We start from the raw sequence: 16141 nt of genomic DNA on the forward strand, positions 1-16141 counted from the left end.
GTGTATATATCCCACAGTGGGCTGGTAACAGCTGTGGCAATCCCACGGGGGTTGTGTTAAAAGACAGACTCTGACCCAATAGGTCTGGAAAAGGTGTGAATTTTATTTTTGTGAGATATTTTCATTTGCTTATTTGCAAGCAGTGAGGGTGGGAGGGATGGGGAGAGAGAGAGAGAGAGATTGGGCATACCAGGGCTTCTTGCCATGGTAAATGAACTCCAGATGCATGCACCATTTTGTGCACTTGACTTTTACACGGGTACTGGGGAATTGAACCCTGGCCTGGTCTGTGGCAGGCTTTTCAAGCAAGTGCCTTTAACTGATGAGCCATTTCTGCAGCTCCGAGGATGCAGCTCTCTAGCAAGGTCTAGAAGATGCTGGCCAAAGGACCAGGCGCAGAGCATCAAGGTGTCTGTGTAGGCTGTGGTGCCTAGAAGCAGAGCCGAGGCAAGGATGGTAGAGAGATGGCCCTGGTGCGGAGAACTCTCAGAAGAAGGGGTTTGGGGACAGAGATGTGACCTCAGCTGACGCCCGACTTAGCCTGATCCCATGGGGACTTGGAGCATGACTGGGATGCCAGAGTGGGCCCCATGTGAGGCTGGGGTGGGGGCTTTTTATGCCCCCATTGTGGTCAGTCATTGCCATAGGCTCCTGGCAGGTGGGCATGGGTAATGCCCTGGCCCTCCTCCTCCTACCCCGTGTCTTTTTCTGTCAGTGGTGGCGGTTCTCAGAGACGTAGCTGGGAACATCAGCATTGTAGCCCCCGGGGAATGGATCCGCAGCTGAGGTGGGAGAGCCCTGTCGGCACCCATTCTCAGCCTGCCAGTTTCGCCTGAGAACGGCCTGGAAGGATGGACAGACTGTAGACGGGAGGGCCGGGCTCTTGCACTCTTACGTGGGCTCTGCTGTGTGGCCTCTGGGAAACATCTCCTCTCTGGGCACTGCTAGTGCTGCAGCCTCCAAGGTTTTGGGGTCCTTGATCCTTGTCTTTAGGCTGTCTTGGAGTCCAAGGGTTAGGGATCTGTGAAGTTCTGTTTCAGAGCCTGAGGGGGAGAAGGGACAAGGAGGGAACAAATAGGTCATTCCTGCAACCTACAATGTTTGGGGGGGAGGGCTTCCTGACAGGGGGTCCATGAAGGGACAAACAGGACCTGTGGTGGAGGGGGAGGGGCAAGCACTTTTTATGTATGTGTGTGAGGGAGATGTGCATGGGCATACACACCACAACACACGTGTGGGGGACCCGTTTGGGGTATACGTCTTCTTCCACCTTCTAGTTTTTGAAATAAGATCTCTCTTGTTTTGCTGCTGCTGCTGCTGGTGCTGGTGATGGTGGGTGTATGCCGTGTTAGCTGGCCCATGAACTTCCAGGTTCTCCAGGCTCGACCTTACAGGTGTGCCACTTTGCATCTGGCTTTATGTGGCTGCTAGGAAATTGAACTTGGGCAAGCAAGCACCTTTAACCACTGAATCACCTCCCCAGTCCCATGGGAATACACACACACACACACACACACACACACACACACACACACACATTTTTGATGAGAGAGAATTGGAGCCCCGGGGCCTCCAGCCACTGCAGTCGAACTCCAGACAGGTGTGTTACCTTGTGCATGTGCCACCTTGCTTGTCTGGCTTACAGGGGATCTGAGGAGTTGAACGCTGGTCCTTCCCCTTTGCAGGCAAGCACCCTAACCACTAAGCCATCACTCTAGCCTCACAAGCACTTTTATGTAGCATCCATCACAGGCTGGGCATAAGCCTAGTACTGCTCGTACTGTCCCCCAGCTTCAGAGGCACAGGGTGACCCACTTCGTCCAAGCTCAAGCCAGAGCAGAAGGCTCAAATCCAAGGCCCCGCCTCTCCGTGCCCAGCCGATTTCCCAGCGCCACGGAGGCTCTTGTCCATTTCGGCCCGATGCTGGACGGGCCACAGGATCGTGGTCTTTGTCCCTGAGCGCATTCTGTAAGTGCTCTGGCGCTACTAGAGAGATGTCACTGGCACAGGGGCCAGTTGGGCAAGGGTCAGGGGACAGCGATGGGGTCAGGTGCTAGGGCTGGGTCTGGATTGCACTGGCCGCTTGGGTTGATTCTGCTGACTGGTGGTCTCTGAACTAGGGAGAATGATGGGCTCCGGGGAAGGCACCCAGAGTGACAGCCTACCCCAGACCCCTAGACCTGAGCCAGGCCCTATCTTTGTGTCAGGCTGTGAGGGGCACCCAAGCATCGAGTCCCCTGGGGAGCCCGCCTCTGAGCTCCCATGAGCCGTCATTGGTGCTTGCCGATCCTTCAAAGAGGTTTCAGAGTGTATCAGGGGCTGTGGCTTTGGCAAAGGCCCAGGGTTCCTGGGAACCGGAACTGGGCACCCGAATGGGAATCTCTGCCTCTGGCAGATGTCACCATGGAAATGCGGGCAAGCTGCCACTCGGCTGGAGCCTTGGGATTTCACATCTGGAAGTGTGGCTTGGCTCCGGGTTTCCTTGGGTCAGGTGAGGAGGAGCCTGAGGCCCGACTGAATGACTCTGGGGGATGCCAGTGACTTCAGAGAGTGGAGCAAACACTCCTCCCAGGTGGCAGGGAAGCCATCTGTCCCAGAATCAACAGACCCACAGCAAGTCAGATGTATCACGTGAGCCAAACCTGTCTGAAGGATGGCTCGGAGATTGCCACACACAGACAGAGGCCCCTCTGTGACTCTACTGGCTGAGAAGTGACTCCTGGGCACACCCTGGGCCTTCCCTTCCTGTCTGAAACCAGACTAAGTTCTGAAAAAAAAATCATTCCTGAGTTTCTATTCAACTTTGAGTTTTATAATTTTATTTTACCTTTTATATTTGTCTCAGACAGCATGCTTTAAATGAGATAAGTTGGGACTCACCTCCTTCCTACCTCAAACATTACTGCTGGGGGAGGCCTGAAGTGAGGCGAGTCTACTTTAGGACGAAGGCCTTGGGCCCTCTTGGGCTTCAGGAAACCAACAGGGGTAGCTTGACAAAGCGCTAAGTTCCTGCCCCAGTTTTACAGCCAGAAAGTGACTGAGCAGGATTTGAACCCGTGGCTGCAGATACCAGAATGTACCTCTTCTCTACTATAGCTGCAGTTAGCTTCCACCGGATGGGGAAGAAAGCATTTTTTTAGTCTCCTGGGCAAGGTGACTGGCCTGGGAAGCCATAGGCAATATCAAAGGTCCAATGGGAGCGGGGTAGATAGCGCAGGTGACCTCAAAGACCTGGAGGTTCTCCAGCCCCGTGATTCTGCCTCGTGGCTTCCTTGTGCACCCCTGGCAGGCGCAGAGGCGGGCGCGGGCTGCTCTCCGTGCGTCTGCGCTCATGCACACTGACCCTGGAAGCCCTGGCTTGGGCAGACCCCTCAGCTCTGAAACCTCAGTGTCCTCCTCTGACAAACGAGAGAGTCATCAACTGAGTTGGCCACGTAGCCCAGTGTCAGTGAACACTCACTCAGGGTCTTACTTCCAACCCCGTCTATGATGGCTGTTTGCTGCGCATCTCTAGTATTGCTAGACCTCTCAGTGCCTCCGTTTCCTCCTGGGGTAAAAATAAGCCATAGTGATTGTACCTGCCTAATAGTCGCACAGGAATTTCGTCACATCGGGACGAGTGAAGTTGGGCGAGAGAAAGGATGGAATTCGTGTTTAGCTCCTGTCAATTTCTGGGCAAGAATGAAGTTGACATCAAGTTGGCCTAACCATACCCAGCAGGGCTCTCAGTACAATTCTGCTGCTGGATCCTGACTAGGGGCTGGCACATGTGTGTAGGTTAACAACAGGACAGATGCCAAGGCCAATGGAGCATTTGCATGGAACGAGGCTGGGAGGTAGCCCAGTGCATTCCATTAGGACCTCAGGTAGCAGGACTGGAGGATAAAAGCCCCCCGCCCCCACCGAGGTGGGGTCTCATTGTGACCCAGGCTGACCTGAAACACACTCTCTAGTCCCAGGCTGGCCTCAGGCTCACAGCAATCTGCCTACCTCAGCTTCCTGAGTGCTGGGATTAAAGGTATGTGCCCCCAGGCTCTGAGAGGGCTTGTTGAGTGAGGCTGCCTGTCCCATGAGATATACGGAGTCTGTGTCTGGCTGGGTTGAAATTTGGATCCTGATCCTGTGATGAGCTGCTGTGCGGTTTCTGGAGCTTACTTAGCCTCTCTGGGCCTGTTGGCACACGCGTGGTAAAAGAAGCAGCAGGTCTTGTCTCTGAAGGCCATGCGTGGGCTTAAGGGGACAGGAGAGATGCAGAAGCAGGTGCTTACCTCGTGCCCGGAGGGTGTGTCGTGTGGGGTCTGCGCCATGATTTGATGCTAAGATTCGGCCAGCGCTGGTGCTGAGGTGTCCTTCCTCCAGAGGAAGTTCGGTGTGGGGCTTTCACCTTGAGGACAACCAGTCTCATCATGCTTTGCAATGGGAACAGTAGGCAGAGGCCCTTTTGTTTTTCTTTTGCAGGAGAACTGATTGCCTGGAAAATGGAGAGAGGCTTTGGAATGGGGCATATAGGGTCACACACCAGCCACCAGAAGGGCCTGGCTAGTTTGCAGGGTGGCAGAGGTGCCATCGCAGAGGACGAGGCTATCTCTGGTGTGTGGCGCAGTTGGTGGCAGGGACTTTGTGGGAAGAAGCTCGTGGGGTTCAGCGGCCACGACATCCCTGCAGGCGTGGGGCTCCGGTCTGGGCCTGTGCAAAGTGCAAAATGGCTCAGTAACTCTCCCTGGAAGCAAGCTGTTTAATGGGAGCTCGCAGCTTCTCAGCGCTTACAGGTGCTGACGGGGACATCACAATATTGTGAAATTAAGTGCTGAAGCTGACTTCATTATCCGCTTACCTGGCGACAGAGCAGCCGCCTTAGTTAGCACCGACGGTTGGGCACGACAGAGCTAAAATTGAACTTGGCAATCTCGGTGCCGTGAAAGGAAGGTTCCGTAGAAATCAACCCTGGTAATCACAGGGTTTAAAATTAGTCAGTTACTATTAAGGCTGCTCTGTCAGTGGATGCTTTGTGAGGCAAGGGAAGGGGGCAGGAATGGGCTTGGGCAGCCGTGGGTTTGCCGTGGGCTCACCTGTGCTGGGGTTCTCTCTCTCAGTTCCAGTGTTGATGCCATGGCCATGTGGCCTCAGGGTCATCGTCAAGTGCGGGTTCTGTTTCTCCAGTGAGCTCCCTCTCCCCGGACTTCCTCAGCGTCGGTGGGTTATTTTCCCTAGACCTTTCAGGAGCTATCCTGAGGGGCGCTTTGGGATGTGAGCCAGGGAAGACCCCACTCTGTGGATCCCTGCCTGGAAGGAAGAGCAGTGGGTTGGAGCTGCAGGCTCCTCGATGCTTCATGGAACTGCTGTCCTGAAGTCTTTGCTGGGTTGTCGTCCCAAAGCCTCAGCGTACAGGTCCCCCAGGTGCAGATGATCACAGCAAAGGCCTGGTGTGAGCTTAGCCGCTGGCACACGGCAGTCGGAGAGAGGGAGGTTTTGGAGTTTGGCCTGGGGTGTGTGATGGGAAGACACACACACAAGTCAGCTCATTGCTTTGTGCCTCAGTTTCCTCATCTGTAAGACAGAGGCTTGTGCAGGTGTGAGGTAGAACCTGGTAGGGTGGCTGTTCATGTATTTGTTTATTTGAGAGAGAGAGAGAGAGAATGGGCACACCTTGTGCATCTGGCTCACGTGGATACTGGGGAACAAAACCTGGGTCCTTAGGCTTCGCAGCCAAGCACCTTAACTGCTAAGCCATCTCTCCAGCCTCCTACTTTTTTTTTTTTATTTGTTTGGTTTTGGCATGGCTGTGCATGTAGAGGTCAGCTGAAACCTCCGCTTTCTTTGGGGCAGGGTCTCTTGCTGCTGCCAACAGTTGTCTAGCTGCTGGACAAGCTTCCGATTCTCCTGGCTCCACCTCCCCTTGTCATAGGTGCCCTGGGCTCCACTTAGGGCCCTGTTCTTGCTTTACATGGGTGCCGGGGAACTGAACCTCAGCATGTGGGCTTTGCAAGCAAATGCCCTTAACCACTGTGCCATCTCCCCAGCCCTGAGGCTGTTCTTAGCAGTGATCTCCACCAGCCTGGTAGCAGGCCCCAGACCCACAGGTGCCAAACAGTGTAACTCTGGGAAGGGTCTAGCATTCCCTGCCACCTTTAGATTAGTGACCAGAGGCTTGGAGAGATGTCTGGACCAGACAAGACAGGGCCAGGATTTTGAACACAGGTGGACTGGACCCAGAGCCTGGTCAATGTCCCTGCCCTTCACACTGCGAGCAGTTAAATACCAAACTCCGGGGCAGCCTGTGTGAGCTGTCCTGGGGTTCTTGAGAGAAGTTTAAGAACGGAAGCATCTCTCCGGCAGGCTGCAGCTCCACCCAGGAAGCTGAGTCATCTCTCTTTGTTTTGAACTGTAACTATCTGACTGCCTCACAATCTGAAAATTTAAACAAAAAAAAAAATAAAAAATAAAAATGCTGTGGTCCCCACAGGTGCAGGGCCTCTCCCAGGCTCTACCCCAGAAACAGCCCAGCAGAGTGGTAGACACCCCCTTTCCCCTTCCCTGCACCTTCAACCAGCCTCGGCTTGCAGAGTTCTGTGTCACCTGAAGAATGCTGGGTGCGGAATGGACTCCCCCAGCAGAGGATTTGGTTGACTGAACCTCGGTAGCCAACATGCAGCAGCCCAGCCTGTCTCTGTTTGCGGCCAGTCAAGGTCAGAGTTAAGGAGCTCTTTGTCACCTGTGTGGTTCCGTCCCCAGCATCCGCCTCCCAGCACAGGTGACAGAACCTTGTCCAGAGACTTCTGTCCTTGCTGGAGACCTGAAGACGTAGGAAGATCTGGGGCCTTCTGAGCTACAGAATAAGACTGTCTCACACACACACACACACAAAAACAAACAAACCACCGAGCCAAAGCAAGGTGGTGCGAGAGTGGAAACTGTATTCGGAGAGGCTGCATGGCCGTGCTGACCTTCCCTTTCAGGACTGTCTTTAGTCAGTTGCCCGGGAGTCGAACCTCTGCAGTGTTAGGTAGGCTTTGTTCTGGATGCACTCGTCCACCTGTAACTACCAAAGAGTTCCAAGCGTGTTCCGAGCGGTCTGGGCTAAGCTGTGGTGGTCTGTATTTGGTGTTTTATGTAGGATATTTTTCAATTTACCAAGATACAACCCCATCCTAACTCAGAAGGTGTCTGTACACCCCATCTCTGCCCCTTGCTCGAATCCCATCTTGAATGACAACTTTTCCAAGAAGCCCTTTGACCCCCGTGACCATCCCGAGGGCCTTAGCGGCGAGCGGCTGTCTCCCTTGTGCCAGAACTTCTCGTCTGCGTGTGTGAGTGGGGACACGCTTTTGAGGGTGCGGGGAGGGGGCTGTGTCCTGTTCATCCCTTGCTTTAGCCTCTGGAGCCCTGATTCCCCACAGAGCAGGGGTCACAGAGGCCAACTGTGCTTGTTGGTAGATGACACGAATAAGTAATAATGGGAAGATTTTTACCTTTGTGCTTTTCTGTGACGGTTACACATTGAGTTTAGCAGAGTCTCTGGTTCAGATGAGCAAGTTTAATATTTAACAAGGAATGTGGACATCTTTCCACATTCACCAATGACTCCTTCTCCCTGGCTGCATAGCTTTCCACTGTATGGCAAGCTAAGCCTCTTTTTTTTATTTATTTATTTTTTTTTTTTTTTAACTTGCTCTGTATCAATGTCCCCATGAACTTTAGCCTGGGACATTCTTTGCCATCCTACGCTTGTATAAATATTCATGGACGATTCCTTGTGGTACGTTTACACCTTTGTGTGCTGTTAATATTTTCAACGTGGGGCTGAAGAGGTGGCTCCAAGCATCCACATACATGCTGGGTGGGTGTGACAGTCTGCTAAGCCTACTGCTTAGGAGTTAGAGACATGGGACCGCCCCCCCCCCCAGGGCAACTGACTAGCTAGACCAATTGAATCAATGAGCTCTGGGCTCAGGTGAGAGACCTTGTCTCAGTGAATTAAGTGACAGCGATGACAACCTCTGGCCTCCATACATGTACGCACGTGTGTATGGGCACCTGTTACATACGTGTATGCCCATGCACATGTGAATGTGCATACACACACACATGCACGCATGCACATACATGCCAAAAAAAAAAAAAAGGAGATGGCCCAGCAATTAAAGTTGTTTGCTTGTAAAATGCACCGGCCTACATTCAGTTCCCAGCACCCACATAAAGCCAGACACAAAAAGTGACACAGGGGCTGGATAAATGACTTAGCTGTTAAGGCACTTGCCTGTGAAGTCTAAGGACCCAGGTGCAATTTCCCTGGACTCACATAAGTCAGATATCTGCACATGGTGGCGCGTGTGTCTGTAGCTTGTTTGCAGTGGCTAGAGACCCTGGCGTGTCCATTCTCTCTCTCTCTCTGCCTCTTTCACTTTCTCTCTCTCAAGCGACTAAGTAAAAGCAACAGAAGAATCTGGCACTCAGTTTGTAGTGGTAATAGACCTTGGTGTGTGCGCGCACACACATGAATAAATTTTTTTTAGAAGATATAAAACGTATTAATGTGTCTGAAACTTTCAGCCATTCTTCTGTGACAGTACAAAACTCACACTTCTCAGATGAGCTCCACGTGCCTGGATTGGGCCTTGGATCTGTGGCTGAGTGTACGCTCTGTGTTTGAGTCCCTACTGCGTATGAGGCCTTGAACGAGGAACAAGACAGATGGTTCCGAGCGTCAGTGATCTCAGAGCCTTGTGTGCGGGTAAACAGCACATGCGGGAACAGAGCTTCGCCAGCAGCCGTGGAGGACACACGTGCTGAAGGGATCAGCCACGCCTCTGCGGGGAAGAGGATGAGGCTGGCGCGGAGCAGGAAGGATGGGAAGGCGGTGGTCGTGGGAAGAGCCCGACAGGCAGAGGGAGCAGTAGGAGAAAGGCCCAGAGACACAGCAGTTCAACTCAGTCCTTTTCACTACTTGAGCTCCTACCTGCTCAGGCTGGACAGCAGGCCCCTTTACCACATGGCCTTTGCTGGGCCCTGGCCCTTGCCTCACTTAGTTGAGCCAGTGTTAATGAATGGGATGATTCTCCTGAGCTCTCCTGGCTCACCCTGGATGTACCCTTAGTGCTGATGTTGTCCCAGCTCCTGTGGCTTCTGATATGTCTAAAATGAACAGTTGGTTAACAGCCTCCAGCACAGTGCATGCATGACATTAATAAATACTGCTCTGACCCATTCTATGGATGGAGAAACTGAGGCCCAAGGAAATCAGCTGTCCAACAGGCATAACTAGGATTTGGGGACTGAAGAGATGTTCAGTTCCCAAGTGCCCACATAAAGCCAGATACACAAAGTGGCACATGTGTCTGGAGTTCATTTGCAGTGGTAAGAGGCCCTGATGAGTCCACTTTTCCCTCTCTCTCTCATTGCAAAGAAATAAAAAGATTTTTTTAAAAAAGGAAGTAAGATTTGGACGCAGTTCTCATCTTTATTTTTATTTATTTATTTATTTGACAGAGAAAGGGGGAGAAAGAAAGAGAATGGGCATGCCAGGGCTTTCAGCCACTACAAATGAACTCCAGACACATGCACTCCCTTGTACATCTGACTAACATGCGTCCTGGGAATTGAACCTGGGTCCTTTGGCTTTGCAAGCAAACACCTTACCCGCTAAGCCATCTTTCCAATCCCCCAATTCTGTTCTTGCAGAGCCATACTCTTCCAGGAACCCTAGTATAGCTGTTTTATGTGAAATCTGATGGGACTGCTACAAAGTCCACAGAGTTTGGGAACAGAGCTGTCCTAAGCTCCATTTAGCCTTCTACTGGATGACCTTAGCCCTTGGGCTGCTGGCTTCAAAGAAGGAGTAAGAAACCCAACGAGGGCTGGAGAAATGGCTTAGCAGTTAAGGAAGGCACTTGCCAGCAAAACCAAAGGACCCAGGTTCAATTCCCCAGTACTCATGCAAGCTAGATGTACAAGGTGGTACATAGTTTTTAGTGGCTGGAGGCCCTGACATGCCCATTCTCTCTCTTTCTTCTCTCTTTCTTTGTCTGCGTCTTTCCCTCAAATAAGTAAAATAAAATATTTTAAAATATTTAATTTATTTATTTATTTGAGAGAGAGACAGAGAGAGAGAATGGGCACGCCAGGGCCTCCAGCCACTGCAAACGAACTCCAGATACATGCACCCCCTTGTGCATCTGGCTTATGTGAGTCCTGGAGAATCGAACCGGGATCCTTTGGCTTTGCAGGCAAACGCCTTAACTGCTAAGCCATCTCTCCAGCCCCAAATAAAATATTTTTAAAAAGCAAAGACACTCAGAGACATTCGTGTGTGTGTGTGTGTGTGTGTGTGTGTGTGTGTGTGTGCATACACGCACGGGTGTAGGGTTAGTGGGTGTTGTGGTGCTGTATGTGCCATGTGCTTGCTTGCAGAGGCCGGAGTAGGGTGCTGGGTGTCCTCCCCCATTGCTCTCTGTTTCCTGGAGGCGGTCTCTCACTGGACTCAGAGCTGCTCGTCTGCTTTGGTCACACTGGTGACCACACACCCAGGTGATTGTCCTATCTCTGTCCCCCGCAGGACTGGGGGTACCGAGGTGCCTTGCCATGCCCAGCTTTTTCGGTGGGTGCTGGGGATCTAACTGCGGCTCCCTCAGGCCCTCCTGCTTGCATGGTAAGAACTCTTACCTGATGAACTGTCTTCCAAGCTCTGTGTTTTTCATTGAAATTACATACATGGTACGTGCTTGTTCAAAATGGGGGGAGATGAAAGAAGAATGAAGTGGCATTTGAAAATACCCATCCTGCTCCCAGGGGTGACATGGTTAATAGCCTGGTATTTTTTTTTTTTACAATGCAAACTTAAACACACACATAGACACACACACACACACACACACACACACACACACACACACATCATATTTTTATCAAAATGAAACCATGTCCTTGACTTTCCCAACCATCTGCCTACCTCCCTCACCCATCCTATCCTTGAGCATGTTTGTGCCCGGGCATCTTTAGCCAGACAGTGGCTGTAGATATTCGGCTTGTTTCTAATTCTCAGTGTGACAGTGGCATCCTTTGGGCATCCCTCTGTGTGCGTGTGCGTGTGTGTGTGTGTGGCGGGGGCACAGGTATCTCTGTAACATGGATGCTCGGGAGTCTAATTGCTGAGTGGAAGGTCTGAAGTTCTGCACGTTGACAGGCGCTGCCAAATTGCCTTCGGAAGGCCTTCACAGTGCAGTGGGGGGGGGGGTGGAGGGGGACTGAAGCCATGCGTGACGCAGAGCTGGGCTCTGTACAGACGCTGCCTCCCCTTTGGCTCCCCGAGACCCGGTGGTGTGGAGACCACGGCCAGGTGCTCCAAACACACGGACTCAAATTGGGATAGGAGATGGATTTTGATAAAAGAGGTTAAATAACAGGTTTTTCCATTTCACCTTGTCGGAATGGGATAGAGGGCGGGGGGGGGGGGGTGCTGGGCCTCCAGCCAATAGAGGACCAAGAGTTGTCAGGAGGGCTTATAAAGCTTGCTATTTCTGGCATTTTTTCTCTTTCTTTGCTGATTATGCAGCAGCATAGCGCAGGGGCTGTCGCGGGTGCGTTCTCTCCCTGCCTGGGTTTCTATGGAATGAGACTCGGGCTCCTTCTACTAGCAAGACGCTGGTGCATTGCAGGTGCGTCTCCGCAGAAGGTAAGCCGTGGTGCCCGCTGTCTCCCGAGCGAGCGGGCCAAAGACAGGCAGTGCTGGGCGGGGCCAGGCAGGGACCTGGACCAGTGCCTGTTAGGTTCTGCATTGAAGATGCTTTGAGGGGTCCTGGGCCTGCCTGCCTTTAACAGCTCCTTTCTGCAAAGAGATTCTGGAGGTGGCTGGAATGGGCTCTGAAGAGCAGGTCGATCACTGGTCTCGGTGCCCAGGGTGCTCAGGAAGCATCTGTCCGTCTATCCACCCACCCATCCATCCATCCATTCATTCTGCCCATCCTGCAGTGGACCTGGTCAGGTGTGGTGGTGGTGGGGTCCAGCTGACCCAGAACAGAAACAATGACAGAGACAGTGACAGGGACATGTAGCAGCCCAGAAGACACTGGGGCTGGGGAGTGGCCAGGGTCTCTTTGGAAGGTATCCGGGGTGAGATGCAAGTAGGAATATGTCCCTGGAACTGATGCCTCTTCCACTCAAATTCGGAGATGGGGGAATCCGTCAAAATTCCTCCCCCAATTTTGTGAAGGCTGGCTTCCCCTTTGTCACATAAGGATATGGAGAATGACCAGCGGGGATCCCCACACGCCATCCTTTTTGCAGAAGAGAGGCTGGCAACAAGTGAGAGAGGATGCAGTCACAGAGGAAGGACAAACACGCAACCTAACAGGTGGAAGAGAGCCTGCCCAGCTGTCCCCGAGAGGACAGTCTGTGCTCGGGGCTGGCTGAGTTGCGGGGAGGGACTCATTGCTACTGACAGTGCTATCCCCCGGAGACCAGGAGGCCTGACCTCTCTTCTGGCGCTCTGATTTATTTCAGCCACTGTTGGAGGTCTTGGCTTTGGGCATCCCAGCTAGAATCTCCTGCTCAAACGTGTGTCCCTGTTCTTAAAACATTTGGGGTCCCTTTCCCACTCCCCTTGGGGTCAGAAAGTAAATGAGGCAGGAGGCCTGGGGTTCTCCAGGGAAGACCTCAGAGCCAACTGGCCAGGACAGAAATTGCTATCAGTGTCTGCCAGGTACCAGGGCTTGGGCTAAGGACTACTTTCACATCACAGCTATGCCTAAAGTACAGTCTGGACATAAGGCAGACTCCCTGAGCCTTCCAGGCCTCTGTTTTCTCACCCGCAAAATGGGCACTGTCACTAATTCCTCTGTGCTATGATGATATGTGCATATGAGTATGTACCTATGTGTGCAGGCACACACTTTTCACATGAAGCCTAGTCTATGGAAGTTCCTCCATCCATGTGGAGTGAGTGAATGACCCAGAATGTGGCTTAGCTGAAGAGGGGCCTGGGATTCGTGGGGGGTATGTTTGGGTGCAAGTGTGTGTGGGGAGGGTGCTAGGGAGCCATCCCTTTTGCTGAGAGTGAGAGGTGCTGCGTTGAGGATTGTGTGTGAAGAATTCTGATGGATGTGATGGTGCCTCATTGATGATAATTTCTCTGCATCTCTGATCGCTCCCATGGGCTCCTGATGGGGGAGCAGAGCATGCCACGAGACTTACTGACCATCTGGAAATAGAACTGACCTTTAGTTGAACTCTTTCTGTATGATGTCCTGAAAATTGGTAGGCAGTCTTGTGTTAGTGGGGTCTTGGGAGAGCGCCCAGTTCACCAGCTGCTGATATTTACCACCTGTGCGCAGGGAGCCTGGCTAGGTACAAGGAAGGTCCAGGAGGGAAGGGAGACTGCAGATGGGGAATTGCCGTTCACTCGTCTCCGAACTCAGGCTTTAACCCCTGGCTGTGATCCATGTCTCTGTTCCCTGCTTGCTGTGTGACCTCAGGCAAGTCACTTTACCTCTCTGAGCCTACAGAATGGCGGGTTGTTAAGAGGAGGACATGGACAAGATATGTTAAAGCAGCGCTGGGCTCAGCAAATAAAAACACTGTCCCTTCCCGAGAAGAGACGCCAAGGAGCTTTGAACCCACCACTCAGGCATCTGCTGTGCACAGGTTGGCATGCAGCAGGCGCCCACTAAAGGTTTATGGGAAGAAGGTCCTGGGAGTGGTAACCCTGGTTACAAGGTTCTTCAACTATTGTGTCATCGCTGCGGGAGCTGCTCAGAGACGAAATTTATTTAAGTCGCACAGTTCCCCCTGTCCTCCTGTGTTCGCAGTTAGGGACATGAGGGGCCAGGCTGGGTCTCATGCTGGAGGTCAGCTTCCTATTTGACACTGGCTTGTTCCCCAACAATGCCCTCTGCTGACTTCTACATGAACCAACCAGGCTCAGTGCCATCCCAGGAGGCAGGAGGGCCCCACTGGGACTGAAAAGGTCTGAAAAGCCACAGACTGGGTGAATTCCTGCTCTTCCTGGGCGTGGAGCCATTTTCCAGTGTCTGTGTGTGTGTGGGAGGGGGGGAAACAGGGTACTGGGCTTTCTGCTAGAGGGTGTCTGGGGAGCTCTGGAACCAGAGCCAGAGGCATGGAGCTATCGCTGTGGATTTCTAGCTGGGAGACTTCTCCGGTGAATGGAGGGTGCGAGCGTCTGTTCCCCCTGGCTCATCGTAGAGGAGACAGACTCGGAGTGGCCTGTTCATCATTCATACCACATCCCATCTCCCCCTCCCCATTGTGCCATTGATCTATGGCTGTCCCCATGGCTTAAGCCACAGATCTGGAGTCACTATGGGCTCTCTCCGCTTGCTTCCTCTGTAACTAACCCACCTGCTTGTCCCCTCAGCATATAATCACCTCTCCCCTGTGACTTCAGGAGCCTCCTGCCTCTGCTCTCCATTAGAGTACGTTCTTCTAGCCACCCATGGAGTCTCTGAATGGCCTGGTGTGTGTATCTCTCTCCTAGACCTCTTAGCAGCTCTTGTTGGCTGTCCCTCCTCACCACACAGTCTTCTCCAAAGTCCTGAGTGTCTACCTGGGCTCATCCCACTTCAAAATCATGTGTGACTCGTCCCTGAAGCCCCTCCCCCTGGCCAAACAGTCCTCCCCTTGCTTCTTTCCCTCTCAGACCCCTTCATCCCCAGTGGGTTTCCTTTCCCCCTCCAACTCCTGCTCATCTTTACAGGCTTGACTGGGACATCCAGGCTTTGCAGGAGCCTCCTCTGCTGGAACCTTGGTCCTCTGCAGTCACTCTGTGACACTCTGGAGGGCCTCATCCATGGTTCATGCACCTTTGTTATTATTTGCATGTGTGCGTGTGGTGTACATGAGTGTGAGCACGTTTAGGGGAGGTGCATAGCATGTGTGTGCCTATGTATTTGGAGGCTAGAGATTGACATCAGGTGTTTTCTTCAGTCACTGTCCACCTTACTCTTTGAGACAAGGTCTCTTGTTGGACCTGGAGCTCACTGAAATCCTGAGAGAGCCTCCCGTCTCTCTGTCCTCGGTGCTGGATTAAAGGCGCATGCATTTTGCGTGGGTGCTGGGGACTGAACTCAGGTCTTCATGTTTGTGTAGCAAGCACTTTACCCACGAGCCAGCTCCCAGGCCTAGTAATGCCTCTCCATTCTCACAGTGCTGGCAAGCCACGGAAGAGTGTCTGCTTGGGAAACACTCGTGTAGGTAGGAAGTGTAATGAACTCCCTGCAGATTCCAGGGCTCCTTAGGCCTAGACAGACTGCATTAGGACCCCCAGGCTCCTTAGGCCTAGACAGACTGAATTAGGACCCTCAGTCTATGGCTTGATTTGGCTGTGTGACTTTGGACTTGCCACCTAACCTCGCTGAGCTTCCAGGGGCATAAAAATTAACCAGATGACACTTATCATACGTTTCTTCCAGTTGCTGGACACTCAGTGTGCCTCCAGGACACTTTGGAACATTTAAATGACACCTCTAATTTGCTCAGAGAAAACACCAAGAGGGGCTGTAGGCACATAGGCCCTCAGTGCCCTGAGTAGACAAACATGCCACAGGACCCCCCAAATGGGAACGAAAATAGCACCCCTGGGGCACCCTGCGATGCGGAAGCCACGGGAGAGGCCCCAGGCCCTGAGGATGGATGTCAGCTGCCTGGAGGCCCCGCTGAGGTTCTTCAGAAGTGCTGGCAAAGCAGCCCTCACGCCTGCCCTCACCGCGTCTCCGACCACAGCATCAGATAAGACTGTGGAAAAAGCGCTGGCTTCCTCTCTGGGGAGGCTAATCACAGTGCCATCTGTGGGTGTGTTGGACCCCATTGCCGCCCCCTTTTCCCCCAGCCTCTCCTCCCCTCCCCCTAGCCTGCTTTACCCTCCTCGCCGTGCCCTTGCTCAGAGTGACACCGGAACACATTCCCACGTGAGGGCCTTGACGCTGGCTGTTGATGCCCCATGATGCCTACTTGGCTCCCTCCTCCCCCTTCTCCCACTGTTCGCTTGCCTGTGACTTCTTCCTCCAGCCCCAGCTTGACCTGTTTAGATTTTATACCGACGCTCCCAGTGCCCCTTGCCTGGTCACTGTTCTCTCCCCATAGCATTTACAGCCCTTGGGCGTGTGGCATCCTTGCCTACTGACTGTTGCCCCTT

General features: G+C 52.7%; 1 protein-coding gene across 6 annotated transcripts in view; it reads left to right on the plus strand.

Moving 5' to 3' along the window:
- Positions 1 to 16141, plus strand: part of Tox2 (TOX high mobility group box family member 2) — a 145874-nt gene that overhangs the window by 19972 nt on the left and 109761 nt on the right. For 2 of the 6 annotated variants that reach the window (XM_045156896.1, XM_004669292.2), the window contains exon 1: positions 11543 to 11668. The exons of 3 other annotated variants lie outside the window; for them this stretch is intronic. In XM_045156896.1, the coding sequence (XP_045012831.1) occupies positions 11543 to 11668 (126 nt within the window). Of the gene's footprint in view, positions 1 to 11370; positions 11388 to 11542; positions 11669 to 16141 lie in introns of those variants that run through there. One more of the 6 variants, XM_045156897.1, reaches the window with a different exon arrangement.

This window comes from Jaculus jaculus, chromosome 8 (genome assembly GCF_020740685.1).
Source record: "Jaculus jaculus isolate mJacJac1 chromosome 8, mJacJac1.mat.Y.cur, whole genome shotgun sequence".
Taxonomy (NCBI): Eukaryota; Metazoa; Chordata; class Mammalia; order Rodentia; family Dipodidae; genus Jaculus; species Jaculus jaculus.